Source organism: Cotesia typhae, unplaced genomic scaffold (assembly GCF_013202065.1).
Source record: "Cotesia typhae breed Kobodo isofemale line unplaced genomic scaffold, CoteBio_Ctyphae contig_20, whole genome shotgun sequence".
NCBI lineage: Eukaryota > Metazoa > Arthropoda > Insecta > Hymenoptera > Braconidae > Cotesia > Cotesia typhae.
Window position 1 is genome coordinate 1,521,594 of NW_027423725.1, and position 14,231 is coordinate 1,535,824.

The 14,231-nt window shown below is 25.1% G+C and overlaps 4 protein-coding genes across 5 annotated transcripts; 2 read left to right on the top strand and 2 right to left on the bottom strand.

Moving 5' to 3' along the window:
* Positions 1 to 535: 535 nt before the first annotated feature.
* Positions 536 to 1,798, top strand: LOC141538091 (uncharacterized). Its single transcript, XM_074259387.1, has 3 exons — positions 536 to 1,036; positions 1,115 to 1,181; positions 1,467 to 1,798. The coding sequence occupies exons 1-3, from the start codon at positions 938 to 940 to the stop codon at positions 1,553 to 1,555; spliced, it is 255 nt and encodes an 84-aa protein (XP_074115488.1). The 5' UTR covers positions 536 to 937; the 3' UTR covers positions 1,556 to 1,798.
* Positions 1,799 to 1,937: 139 nt separating this feature from the next.
* On the bottom strand, positions 1,938 to 4,820 carry Fam92 (CBY1 interacting BAR domain containing protein Fam92). 2 transcript variants are annotated; one of them, XM_074259385.1, is made up of 7 exons: positions 4,695 to 4,820; positions 4,507 to 4,608; positions 4,305 to 4,433; positions 2,760 to 2,940; positions 2,400 to 2,624; positions 2,174 to 2,331; positions 1,938 to 2,112 (listed from the first exon to the last, which is right to left on the bottom strand). In XM_074259385.1, the coding sequence occupies exons 1-7, from the start codon at positions 4,724 to 4,726 to the stop codon at positions 2,103 to 2,105; spliced, it is 837 nt and encodes a 278-aa protein (XP_074115486.1). In that variant the 5' UTR covers positions 4,727 to 4,820; the 3' UTR covers positions 1,938 to 2,102. The 2 variants fall into 2 exon arrangements, with proteins under 2 accessions (XP_074115486.1, XP_074115485.1); XM_074259384.1 differs by having other exon boundaries at positions 1,938 to 2,331.
* Positions 4,821 to 5,717: 897 nt separating this feature from the next.
* LOC141538092 (lysosomal phospholipase A and acyltransferase) lies at positions 5,718 to 9,821 on the top strand. The gene is given in 7 exon segments (XM_074259388.1): positions 5,718 to 6,198; positions 6,283 to 6,425; positions 6,764 to 6,998; positions 7,071 to 7,088; positions 7,091 to 7,469; positions 7,553 to 7,675; positions 7,794 to 9,821. Coding segments are annotated over 7 exon segments (1,221 nt in total). The 5' UTR covers positions 5,718 to 6,098; the 3' UTR covers positions 8,017 to 9,821.
* LOC141538088 (TBC1 domain family member 20) lies at positions 8,629 to 13,592 on the bottom strand. The gene is given in 7 exon segments (XM_074259383.1): positions 8,629 to 10,398; positions 10,469 to 10,688; positions 10,762 to 10,965; positions 11,383 to 11,629; positions 11,703 to 11,918; positions 11,921 to 12,175; positions 13,107 to 13,592. Coding segments are annotated over 6 exon segments (1,275 nt in total). The 5' UTR covers positions 12,003 to 12,175; positions 13,107 to 13,592; the 3' UTR covers positions 8,629 to 10,092.
* Between the last annotated feature and the right edge of the window lie 639 nt (positions 13,593 to 14,231).

Genomic DNA, 14,231 nt, shown 5'->3' on the forward strand with positions numbered 1-14,231 from the left:
GCAAATTTTACAATAGCTCATCTCACAGGGGTTTGCGAAGGTGGGTGTTAACATTAAAAATTTTTAATTTCCAAGCTATAGCTCCTATAGACCCCAAATTCTCATTTCAAATTTTTTTCTTCGTGTCAATTATTATTCATTTTTGAAAAAAAGCCATCACGCAAACATTATAATGATTGCACATTGAAAGTTACAATGAATATTAGCTGGAATAATTACATGGATAAAAGGTATATGCTAATTCGATGAAATTTGGAATTTGTGAAAGTCAAAACAATACTCTAATTAAATTTCAAGTTTAGATCTAAAAATACAATTCTATAAAATTCTCAGCGAAGTGGGCGAGTAACAGCTAGTTTTGAATATTTGTTATCGATAATAATCTTTTATTTTTTTTTTTCTTCAAACAAATTTTCCTTCATACTTATTTTTTTATTTATAAACATTCTACTCTACAAATTTTTTGTTTCAGATTACTTTTCGAACTTTTTCGTAAGTTTAAAGATCACACCAGACAACAAAGAACATATTTGTATATGCAACTGTATATGTGTGTATATGCGAGTGTTTTATACTGTACACAATTGTGTATAACCCGTCATTGTTAGATCAATTTCTGGTGCTTTTCTCGAACTGTCACTAATTCTACTAAACATTTCATGTTTATGAACATCTTGAATATTTTTGTTTTTTTAGTTACACTAAATACTAAGCAACGTTACTTACACACATACGTATCGTTACTTAAATAAACATTTTGTTTGAGGTTAGAAGTTTGTGTTAATACACACAGTAAATAAGCTGTTGAAAAATCTCGCATGCACTGCTTGGATAAATCATAAACATAGATTCTGAGAGTTGTCTATACTCAGCTGGACAGAAAGCGATATTGCAAAAGTTGTTAAGCATAATTATTTGAAGAGAAAAATTTTAAATAATGGCGGATATTAAGCAAGAATACAAATCTGATAGTGGTGAAAATTTTGCTATGGCTACTAATGTTGACCCGAAAAATATGCAAGAGTTAACGCAATTCGTAAGTTATTTTTTTATTATATATACAAAACGCAATTATTCAGTTGACCTTTACTCAAATAATTTACATATTTTTCAGGTTCAAAGTCTTCTTCAAGGAATGCAAGATAAGTTTCAAACGATGTCCGATCAAATTATTGGAAGAAATATCCTTTTTTATATTAATTAATTCAATTAGACATTAATTAATTTTTATTTTACGCAAATCAACAGACATTCGATCATTTTTCAGGATTTTTTTAATTAACAAATTATTGCTAAGAAAATTCTGAAAATTGGAGTAATTTATTTAAAAAAATAGTCATTTGCATACTGACATCAATATAATTTATTTTTTATTTTATTTCATTTTATATCATTTATTTTTTTCAATTATGATATATCCATTTTATAATTATAGTTTACTTCATTAATTCCTTAACAAAGCTTACTAGATGAAATGGGAAATAGAATAGATGATCTCGAAAAGAACATCGCAGATTTGATGACGCAGGCTGGTGTGGAAAGTGCAGACAAATAAATACTTATCCTACGTCATTCCTGCACAAATCATTTCAACATATTTATTATCATTTATATAAGTAGTATTTACGGCTTACTTTTCAACTTCAATAATATCGAATGGATTTGTAATCGTAAAATATCTTTAGAATTTTTTTTTTTTTTTTTATAATTTTCTTATAGTAATAATTACTTGAAGTATTCAAATTTATTAATAATATATCATGATATTGAAAAATAAATTTTAAATCAATACACCAAATGTTCTTTTTACAACCAGTTTTTGTTTTGATTTTGGCGAATATTAACAATTTTTTTTTTTTTTTTTTTTTTTTTTAAATTAAATTAGTAATGTTTCAGTAGAAAAATGAAACAATTAAAATACTAAGACAATGAATTCGAATAAAATTATACTATCCAATAAATACCAATGAATTATTTATTACTTAAGTATCACTATATTTTTTATTTTGCAATATCTTCAATAGATTCAGTGTCTTTTGTGTCAGAACTTTCATCGTACTCGCTAACTTGTGATAACTCGGATGACTTTATGACGGCTGCTTTCAAAGAATCCTGCAATATAAATTAAATTTTTACTCGTCAATAATTTTATTTATTTTCCAGATCTTCGTACCATTGATTCGTTAGCACGATTAATTTTTTAAGCTGCAATGGTGATGGTGTTTGGTGATTCGATAAGTCAGTGAGCGAATACGATTGGCGAAAAGATGTTCTTGTAACAGTATCAAATCGTGAAAATGTTTCCGAGGCATTCAGAATTTCTCGAAATTTCTAAAAAAATGAATGTCAGTTAGTTTAATATTTCTCAGATGTTATTTATAAATATATCAATAAATTACCTCCAAGTCTTTGAATGTATCAATTTCGGCAATATCTTGGTAAGCTTTTGTAAAAAGCTCAACAGCTTTCGTGTGAAAACTCAACTCTATCCTTACAAAATCTAGTAGCAATGTTATAAGGTCTTGCAGCTTACGTTTTTCAAACGCATCTATCTGTTCTTCTAACCCTTTAACAACTTTTAATACTTGGACTGTATTTGACATTGATTTCAAATCCGCTTGCGACTAATACGAGTAATTAATAAAAATATCTTTTCTTTACAAGCTCTAATCTATGAAAACTACTTCAATTCTTCAGATTGTTATCATTAAGAATATTTCATTCAAGCAGTAATAATTTTTATAAAAAAAAATACTTACAACTGTCTGTGACTTTCCTTGTTCTTTCAGTAGCAACTTATCAATGTGCTTTCTTCTGGCAAGTTCTTTATCTCGAGCTGAAAAAGTGTTTTTAACATCTTCACGAGCATGTCTACATATCATTGAATACTGAGACAGTGTTGAAACTATCTTTGAATCGATACGTTGAACTTCTGCATCTCTAAAAAATTTTAATAACAAAAAATTAAAAGGTACTGCTTATGTGCTAATTTAGTGCTATTTTTCCAAATATTAGCAATTAAAAATCGTACAGCTAACATGCATTCCCTATCCTGACCTTAGTAAGAGTGAACATTTTAATTAATAACAACCATACTTTTCTTAGAATTTTTTTAAAACTGAGAATATTTAATTGAAGTTATAACAAGTATTTTTTTTTATCAAAAATATCATAAGCGAGCGGTATTCATTTTTTTATAAAAAATATTTCAAGTTAGCGACTTTCGATATTTTAGATGAGTGGAAGTAAGTTAAGTGAGTTAAGGGGTTATATCCAATTGTAATTTTGAAAAAATCGAAATTTTTTTTTTGCATATTTTAAATGTATATATATTCGAGAATATTGTCTGTAAATTTCAGAGTAATCCGGTAAATAATTTCGGAGTAATGAGCGTATTTGTAAAGACGTCTCCGAGCGTTTGAAAGTAGGCGGAACTGTAATTTTAAATAATAACCAAAACTTTAAATGCGTTTTTCTCGAAACGATGTTTTCAAAGTCGGTGAAGAATATTTCTCGAAACGGCTTGACCGATTGACTTGAAATTTTCACAGGATCTTCTTAGATACTTTTGTCAGGTAATGATCGAATGAATAAAGTTTCTGATGAAAATTTCGATTTTTAAGTCGCTTTAAAGTGTAAATTTTCGTGCAAAAAAAGATTTTTTTGTTGGGAAGCCGCCATTTTGTCTAAAATCAAAATTTTGACTATTTCTTCGATCATTATCTGTATTTATCTATCCTAAAAGTAATTCTTTTGGTTTTTTTATTTCAAATAATTTAGATCAGAGATATTTTCCTCACCGCCAGACACCTTTTTGTGGAGGACCTTCAAGAGATCTTCTACACGAACGACGGAACTCAATATTTTTATTAATAAAATATGAATTCTTGTAATACGTTAAATTCGCTAAATGTTCATATATTTTATGTATATATTCAATAAAAAGCCTCTCCAGAAAAAATTAACAAAAAAACATGACACTGAAGTTGACAGACATTAAAAATTTTTTAGAATTTTATAGCAATTAAATTACTATTCAAAAAATTATTTAAAAAAGTTCCACATGTGAAAATCAATAAAAATTACAAGTGAAAATTTTTAGAAGCTTTTTATATTGTAATTGATTTGTTAAAAAAATTTTTAAAATTGACAGCTGATAGCTAACTTCAGTATGATCAAAAAAACATTTTTCGAACTTACAAGTTGATATAACCCCTTAAAGTAAATTTTTTCAAGAGGAAAAATTTCAAAATTTATTGTATTTACTTATCTTTTCTTTATACAGTAATTAGAAAATAACTTACTTGTAATCACCAATCACCGACAACGTTGCTCCAAAATTATATAATCCACGGCTTAATGATTGGTTCATAGTCTCTGACGTAGCATAATTTTGAATCACTTTTGCTAATTCATCATTTTTATCTCGAAGTCTGAAATAGTGAGCAAGAATAGTACGATAGAAAATTAAATTTAATTAAACCTAAATTAATATGATTAATTCACCTTGCAGCTTTTCTCGCATATGCTGCAAATGAACTACATAAATCAGCAAAATGTTTTTCTACTTTTGTTATCCTTTCTTGTACAAATCTAGCTTCTTGCTCACTAGTAAAAAAGTAAAGTTGTACAATAAAACAATAAACAGTGTTAAATTAACTTATAATTATAAATAATTCAAATAAGTATCATACCAAATATTATTTTGTGATTTCGATTTCAACATTATTATTATTTTTTTGGTTGTGTTTTTTTATAAATGAACAACTAAACTGAGTTTTAAACTTATATACTTAGATACCATAAGAATGCCAGCTAAAAACAAATTTCATTTGTTTTATTATTTCAAGTACGTTTTGTATAGGGAACAGCTGCGTAACAGGTGGCTACTAAGAAGGAGGGGTTTTTTTTTATACATCAATTAGGTTTTGGAACAAATTAATTATTTAAAAATTCTAACTAATGTTTTTTAAAAATGAAAATAATTTAAATAACTTAATAATTCAAGATAAATTAAATAAAATATATTTTACTCAAAAAAGGATTTATACAATTTAAAAAACCATCTGACAGTTCATTTTTAAACTTCCCGCTATTTTCGCGCGCTTTAAAAATTTAAAACTACAACCCTTTTAGTAAAGTTAATTATCAAGCTTATCAAATTCAGAATATTAATTTCGATGTTTCCTTGAGTTCTCTGGGAAAAAAACATATTTTATTTCATTATTAATTTTGAGTTTATGTTTATTTCGCCTATTTATAAATAGGGAGCTAAAGGTTAGGAATTTTTCATTAGTCTAATGTTTTCATCTTAACTTGACATTTTTTCAACAATTGAAACAAAATAAATTAAAAAGTAAGTTTTAGTAAAATCAGCTAACATCTAACAATTTTTGGTTTTATCTAACAAATAAATTATATTTTTCGAAAATTGCATCTATGTTTTTTCAAAATTTCTATTTATAGATTTTTTTTTTAAATATTTTCATTTTTCATTTTTCATTTTTTTTTTTTTTTTTTGTTAAAAAATTCTAAAAATTGTTAAATGTTTATGATATACTTTCAGCATTATATATAATGAAGTTCTTTTGCAGTGTGGCCAGATCGTGCGATTTTTACCCCCACTTTGTACCGCTTTCAATATAGTCAGATGAGAGTGTCCTACAAAGTGGGGGTAAAAAAAAAGCACGATCTGCTGCTTTACTCTTCTTTGTTCTATGAGAGGCTTGTATTACTTACAAAGCGCGGTCATAGTTATTATTGTTATTTTTATATTTAAGGATAGTTTTCAATACCTAAACCCTCATGCATCATGTACCAGTATTTATCACGCATTGATTAATTGTAGAGGGTACGGAGTGCAGGGATTCCATGATGAGGGGATCGGATCATTGGAGATATCTGACACAACTGACACAAAATCAGCTGATTATGACAGTCATTGGGATATATACACTCGTATTTATATACACAAAATTTAGAAACATATCATGAATAAACAATTTTCATGTGTACAAAATGGTTAATATCGAATTAAATTCAATCCAATTCCGATGAATATTTAAAATATAAAGTATAGTTATCAAGTTAATGCAACAATGAGGCTCATCTTAATTTTTATTATCGCTTTTATGTATGTTATCTATGAAACTAAGCCTTGGAAACTTACGGCAACACAAAGGTCACCAGTAATTTTTGGTAAGTTTTATGTATTTATTTATTTATTTTTTTTTTTATTTTAAAATATCGAAAATTTGAAATCAATATAATACTTTTTTATAGTTCCTGGAGATGGTGGAAGTCAACTTGAAGCGCAACTCAACAAAACTATTGTTCCTCATTACCTCTGTGAAAAAGTATCTTCAGATTATTTTAATATTTGGTTAAATCTCGAACTTCTTGTACCGATAATAATTGATTGCTTCGTAAGTATACAGTTGATTGCATTATTTGTATGCTTTTATCCACTGTTTATAGTTAAATTAACAATATAACAAAAAATAACTTTTTTTTTAGTCAAAATAAATTTTTAAATCATATTTGAAAATTTTAAAAGTATATCCTCATTTAAAAAAAAAAAAAAAAATATTTGAAGAGTGAAAAAAATTTCGTTAAACAATTTAAAAAAACTGTTATTATTAAAAATTATAACTAATTTAATATCGAAAAGTTTGAGTTTTATAAATCAATTAATTTAGTCTTAAATGCATCAAATAATAAAACATTTTAATGGCAATGCAAAAATGTATTTTTTTCTGTTTAGATTGATAATATGAAATTAACTTATCACAATGATACTCGAACTACAACTAATACTGAGGGTGTTTCTGTAAGAGTACCAGGATGGGGTGATCCATTTTCAGTAGAATATTTAGATCCCAGTAAAGCATCTCCAGGAAACTATTTCAAAGATGTTGGTAATATGTTAGTAAATCAATTGGGGTATGTAAGAAATTTATCTCTTCGTGGAGCACCATATGATTTTAGAAAAGCTCCAAGTAAGTTGAGTATTTTATTTTCATTTATTTTTATCAAATATGTTTTTACTTACAACAAAATTTTTCAAATAGATGAAAATGGAGTGTTTTTATTAAGTTAAAGCAGCTTGTAGAGGAAACATATATAATTAATAATAAAGTACCGATAACTTTGATTGCTCACAGTATGGGTGGACCCATGACTTTATTGTTTCTACAAAACCAAACTCAAAAATGGAAAAATCAGTACATAAAGTCATTGATAACTCTTGGAGCTGTGTGGGGAGGATCTGTAAAAGCGCTGAAAGTTTTTGCTGTAGGAGATAATTTAGGCGCTTATGTTCTTCGAGAGAGTATTCTAAGAGATCAGCAAATAACCAGTCCAAGTCTTGGATGGTTACTTCCTTCTAAATATTTTTGGAAAGATATTGAAGTGTTGGTGCAAACACAAAGAAAAATTATACGTTACTTGACTTACAACAATTTTTTTGTAATAATTATTATTTATTTTTAAAATAATTTTTTTAGTGATTTAGTGGTATTTTATATTGTGTTAATATATTTTTTTATTTTAGAGATATTAATGTGCCAAATGGATGGGAGTTTCGTAAGGATACTGAAAAATTTCAAGCTAATTTTGCCGCGCCTGGCGTAGAAATACATTGTTTGCATGGAGTCAACGTCAGTACAGTTGAAAAGTAATTACAGAAAAAAAAAGTTTATTTTTCGAAATGTTGTTGCATTACATGATTTTTTAACCTTTTAATTTAAAGTATTATTAATCTTATAAAATTGATTTTTTTTCTTGATATACAGATTATACTACAAGCCTGGTGTAACATTAGATAGCTATCCACAACTGATTTTAGGAGATGGAGATGGGACTGTTAATTTAAGAAGCTTAGAGGGTTGCCTTTACTGGAAAACTAAACAAAAACAAAGAATTTATCACCAAACTTTTGCAGGAGTTGATCATATGGAGATATTGAGAAATCAACATGTTCTAGATTATATCAAAACAACTCTAAGTACAATTTAGTCATAATTCTTAATAAAAATCATTGAAAGAACTTAAATATTTTAGAAATTTTAGATAATATTTTTTTTTATCGTAGCATTTGTTTAAGATTGAATTACTCAAGTACTTAGATTTATAATAAAATAATAATCTCATTTTACATATATCTGCATAACATTTGGTTTCTGAGAAAAAAATCTTACTAAAAACATTCTTTCAAGTCTTCGAAAAAAAAAAAAAAAAAAAAATCAATAAATAATTGAATTATGATTTTTACTTAAATATTTATTAATAAAATGGATTTATGTTTTTAATTTGAATTGATGAAACAAAACTGACTTTAATCAGCGTAATACACTGTGTTGTATTATTTAAAACCAAAAATATTTAATAAGTAACTCATCATTAATGCTTTTTTAAATACTCTTTTATAACTTTAATAATTAATTTATGCTTTTTTATCATTTTTTTGTCAAAAATAGGTTTAGGAATAGACATATATTTTTAATAAATATATATGGATAGATATATTTATTAATATTTAGAAAATGCTAGAATGTATTTTATCTCTTGAACATTTTAATAATATATATTCATATAAATACAGTTCTTTCCTTGTTATACAAAAGCAAATTTAGAAATAAATTTTCTTAAGATTTAAAGTTTTTAAAAAATAATATTTGGTATCAGCACGTAGTAAATTTTATTTGCATGTATAGTTATCTTAATTCTATTTTTGTATCATTTACTGTTTGTAACTATTTAAAATAGAATGGTTTTGAAATCTAGTGTATAATTTTAAGTCGAAGTTCGTATAAAAGTTCTCATATATTTGTAAGCTCGAAACTTTTTTCTTTTCAATTAGTTATCAACATAAACAATGTACTTATGATGTTAAATATAGTTGATATCGCTACGAAATGAATTTGTGTAAGCAATCTTGTACAAGTTCATATAGTTTCTTCCTCAAAATTATTATAGTATTGAAATAATGACAATTTTTTAAAGTAAATTATTATATAAAAAAAATAATAATAATAATAATTACAAAAAAGATGTTAGAAGAACAATCTTACTTTGAAAAGATACCTCAAGGATAATATTTACAAATAATATATATGAAAAGTTGTATTGTTCCAATATTCACAGATTATATTCTTCAAACAGTGTTTTTAAATACTACGTTGCATAAAAATGTTACTCAAAAAAAACATTCTTGCCTATTATGAATATATTATTATAAATTTTGTATGTAAATAAAAAAAAAAATTATCAAAGTATATTAATTAATTATGTATTCGATTATTCAATCTTTCATTTATCATGACAAATTTTAATGATGTATATATTAATATATTTTTTAAATTTAACAATCTTATGAACAATTTTTGACTAATTCACATTTTCACAAAATGTTGAAGTAACATAATAAATTTAATATCAGGTAATAAATTATTTATTGATAAGTGAATTCAAAGTAAAAGCAAAACAGGAATGGTCAAATATTCCGAGTAGTCTAGATGCTGTATGACCTCTTTGTAAAATTTTTGAAGTCGGTGTACAAAATGAAATTATTTTTATGTTTTTGTAAAGAAGAATATTCAAAGTTTTATTAAAACAATAATATTCCGTTATAATCATGTAAATAAAACTTAGTATTACGTAATTTATTTATATGTAATTAATTATCAAAGTTTGTGAAAATCGAGAATTTTCGATTTTCAAAAATTCATAACTTAGAAACTATCAACTTTAGGAAAATTTTACAAAAGTAACTTTCGTCTTCAAATTTCCCAAAATATTAAAAAAAAAAAAAAAAAAAAAAACTAATCCCCAAAAAAATTATTTTTAAACAAATAACAAAAAACATAAAAATAATTTCATTTTGTACACCGACCTCAAAAATTTACGAAAAGGTAATACAGCTTCTAGGCTAGAGAGGAAATGCTGAATTTCACTAAATATTTTAATTAATTGTTCAAAAAATCTTGATTTAATATAAGTATTTATAATTTTCAAAACAAGTATAGAAATATTAAATTTTTAAAACAAACGTGGAAAACTTAAATCAACAAATAAAACAACAATTAACTAATGTCAGTTGATTCCGGAACCTGTTTTTAAAAATGCATACAGTCCAATTGCTAAAATGGTAACGACAGTAATAGTCCGATAACCTTTGAAATGATATGGCAGTCTTGATTTAGGTAATGATACTTTAAGTTGCCGTTGCTTTTCCGAATATTTTCTACTGGCTTCAGCTTTTAATTTCCATTCTTGCTCTTTACATCGTCGTTTTCTATCATAATCATGTACATCTTTAACTATTGATTCAGGTGGATAGTCATGGTATAAAGTTTTCGCATTTGTTAACAAATCTTCAAAAGGCAAAGTACTGGGTAGCTGAAATAAATATGACTGTGAGTAATTTATAAAAAAAAAAAATAATAATAATAAAATTAAAAATACTTACTGTACACAACACTTTATGTGTATGCCCCATATCAGGTGTAGTATTAAAGATTTCATTAGCTCTATGGGCAACAATTATTGTACTAAGATACAAAGGCATTAACAGCGGAGAGCTAAGAAAAAAATCAAATAACCGATGCAATAAACTTCGGTTTTCAGAATATTTGTGAGCATACCACGTTGTGTACTCTGCCAAAGCAAAATGTGGAAATAATTCTACACTGTTAAATCATAATTATGAGTATTATTTTGTATTTATATTTTATAAACGTATATCTATCAGAAATACTTTACTTTTCAAGATGTTCTAATAAAGATGGATGGACTCTTTCCAGTAGAGCAAATATAAAAAATAATTCTTGATTAACTTTTTCCATTGTTTGCTCCATAAATCTTTCCAAGAATTCTGTTGATATCTTTTCAAGAACATGCAAACCTGGTTTTAAACCCATTACAATTAATACTGTCGCTGCTACATCGTTGTAACCTTGATAATAACTAAATGAAGAAAAATTAATTAGTCAAAAATTTTGTATTTATTATATTGTAGTTGCATAAAAGTTTGATATTTGTTTGGAAATGGGGCCACGATATTTCTGGAAATAAAATTAAAATGATTTAAATTTTGTAAAAAATTCAATTATTTCTTTTTTGTTTTAAAGTTCAAAAATATAATAATTTAAACAAAAAAAAAAAAATTGTTAATATTTTTACTTAAAAAAAAAAAAAAATGTTTCTTTTTTCCAAATTATTATTTTATCTATAACTTTTATTTAAAATTATCGATAAGCATTCCTTTTTTTCAACATTAAAAACTTCAGAACTGAAAAAATTATTTTTGACTATTTTCATAATTTTTGTCTTAAATGTTCTCACTTCCAAACAATTACCCAAAATTTATATTTATACTCATACTTCATATCTGGATGTCTATGAAGAACCCAGCAAATTATCCTTGTGAGTTCATTGTGAAAAATAGCCATCTCAGTGTCAGTTGCATTAGTTGGTAGGTGACTGCCACTACGAGCTACATCTTTTAATATTTGTTGATATACTTCATCAGGTATATGAGTATGTATATCAGCCAGTTCTTCACCCACATCATTTAATTCATCATCGGTTAATCTTAGTATTTTTGGCCATAATATTTTTCGTATATCATCTAAAAATCAATTTAAAAATTAATAAAAAATTGAACATTATCATTTTAATTTATAATTAATTATTAACAATACCAGTAACGAATCCTAGACTACTGGACCCAAGTTGTTTGAAATCACCATATGTAAAATTTTCCTTAGCAACATTATTCCGTATGTCATCGATCTTGAGTCTCTCCGAATGAGTGAGGTCAACTGAATTCGGACAATTATCTAATAATAAAATAGGTTCATAATAATAATTTGAATAAGATTTACCTGACAAATTTATATCAGCAATATCAGGTATTTTTGTACTCCATCAACCCATGCTAAATATGAATCCGGTAAAGATACAAGTGGAACTCGATTTTCATTTCTATCTTGATTATTCATAGTTAATATAATTTAATTTGTCGTAATCTTTTTGATAAGATTTTATTCCCACCATTGAAATGTTGCATGCCAATTGAAAAATTTTAGAACCAGAGCGCTTCATAACTTGTTGATAAATTGAAACATCTTTATCAGTATTTTGTTTGATTTTAATTTATGATTTATGATAGTGGCTAATAATGGTAATAATAATAATTAATAAACACATTTATAATACAAATTACGTTTTATGAAATTATAATAACATTGGTTATTTAGAAATATTTATATAAATAATTTTAATGATAATAAAGCCAAGTAAGCCTATTGAAACTTTTTTCAAATAAAAAAATTATTTTAAAATTAAAAATTTTTTTATTTTTAACTTATTAAAAGAAATAAAGTTGACACACTTAATAAGTAATTTAATGTCTGCTTCATGATAATATCCATATTATCATGTGGTGTATTCAGATTAACTATCGCTTCGGGGCGCTATCCATCCAAAATTTAAATAAATTTAAACTTTAACATAGGTTTAATTTAAGATTTGTCATTTATAATACTCTAACTAAAATTTTATTAATTTTTCTTAACCATTAATAGGTTTATAAATATATGTAGATAATTATGTTCATTCATCATTTTTACAACTATGAAAAAAAAATTGTAAAATTTTGAATAAATAAAAAAACTATTGCAAATTTTTATATTGATTTCAGAATTTTTATACTTTGTCAACAGATTGTAATAAAATTTCATTTATTGATTTTTTAAAGTAAAATTAAAATATCAATATTGTTCAAGTAAAAATAGTAATGGAGGGCCATTTTTAATTTAATTTATAAACTTTTTTTATTTAAGTTTCATGACAAAATTTTTTTAAATATCACATTTTTTTTAAGTTTAGCAAAAATGCAATTTATTTTTATTTTTAATTATTAAATTAATTGTTTTATAAATATGTCATAGTACATGTGATTATAAAATTGCCATATATTTTTGCTATTCGGCTTTTGCCATGGCATATATTTAAATAAAAAAATAAATTTGTATTACAATAAGCTCAAAAATTATCTTAAAAAAAAAGTTAAGTACTAGAACAAATTATGATAAATTATGTACCTTTCTAAACGTATTATCCATTTGTATATTAAATAAATAGTAAATAATAATTTGTAAAATAGGTTGTGTGTAGCATTTAAGTTTCCTGGACGAATTGTATAATTTATAAATAAATGGCCCATTTATTAATTATTACATTTTGTTGTGTATACCAATATCTCTATTTACGAGTATTTGTACACATATTTATAAATATATAACTTACGGATTTTACATTTATCACAAAATATTGACAGTTCTGCAATTCATTACTTAAACTATAGATTTGTTGATATCAAAACTGTCAATTACATATGACAACTTATGTTTTTTTGAATTTCAGATGTTTCATAAAAATATCAATTGAATATGTAATATATTGCACTCAGCTAATTTTCTTTAATAAATAAAATCAAGAGAGGATGTTTGATTATTAATTTCTTTGTGTTTATTTGTGAAAGCTGTCGACATTTAATACTTGACGTAACCTACTATACTTTTTACATCCATGTGTTTTAATTTCAATACTACTTTTAATTGTAGATTTATTTGTGTTTGTATCATTGATCACATAATATCAAGATTATCGAAAATAATAAATAATAAAATACAACAGTAGAGGCAGCACTTCTGTTAACATTTTTAAAATACAGAATTTTGAATAGCGCGCTGCGCGCGCGCCTTAATTTCGACCAATGAGGAATCAGGTCCCATTTTTTTGCGAGTTTAAACTATTGACTAACTTCACACTCTTTTATATTTTTATTATAGGGATTTTTAACAAATTATTATGAAAAAATTCAATAAAAAAATTCTAAATATTAAAATAAAAAAAAATAATCAGTGTAAATTTTTTTAAGAATTTTTTTGTTGTAATTTATTTGGTACTAGAAATTTGAATAGCGCGCTGCGCGCGCGCTTAAATTTTAACCAATAATGAATCCTGGCCCGTTTTTTGCGAATTTAGACCTTTGACTAACTTCAAGACTATCATGTATTTTAATTTAGAGGATATGACATTAAAGTTAGCTGTCACTTGACAATTTTTTAATTTTTTTCAACAAAAAAATTTGTTCTAAAAAATTATTTTTAAAAAACTGCATTTTTAATTGATTAAAATTTCTACAAGTCCATTTATTTAATATT

What these genes read in the sequence shown, in the direction of transcription:
- LOC141538091 (XM_074259387.1), top strand. Translation starts at nt 938, where the DNA reads ATGGCGGATATTAAGCAAGAATACAAATCTGATAGTGGTGAAAATTTT. An exon ending in TGCAAGAGTTAACGCAATTC is followed by an intron (nt 1,037 to 1,114) that starts GTAAGTTATTTT and finishes CATATTTTTCAG; the next exon opens with GTTCAAAGTCTTCTTCAAGG. An exon ending in CGATCAAATTATTGGAAGAA is followed by an intron (nt 1,182 to 1,466) that starts ATATCCTTTTTT and finishes AACAAAGCTTAC; the next exon opens with TAGATGAAATGGGAAATAGA.
- Fam92 (XM_074259384.1), bottom strand. Translation starts at nt 4,726, where the DNA reads ATGTTGAAATCGAAATCACAAAATAATATTTG. An exon ending in TCGGTGATTGGTGATTACAA is followed by an intron (nt 2,941 to 4,304) that starts GTAAGTTATTTT and finishes AAAATTTTTTAG; the next exon opens with AGATGCAGAAGTTCAACGTA. An exon ending in AAGGAAAGTCACAGACAGTT is followed by an intron (nt 2,625 to 2,759) that starts GTAAGTATTTTT and finishes TACTCGTATTAG; the next exon opens with TCGCAAGCGGATTTGAAATC.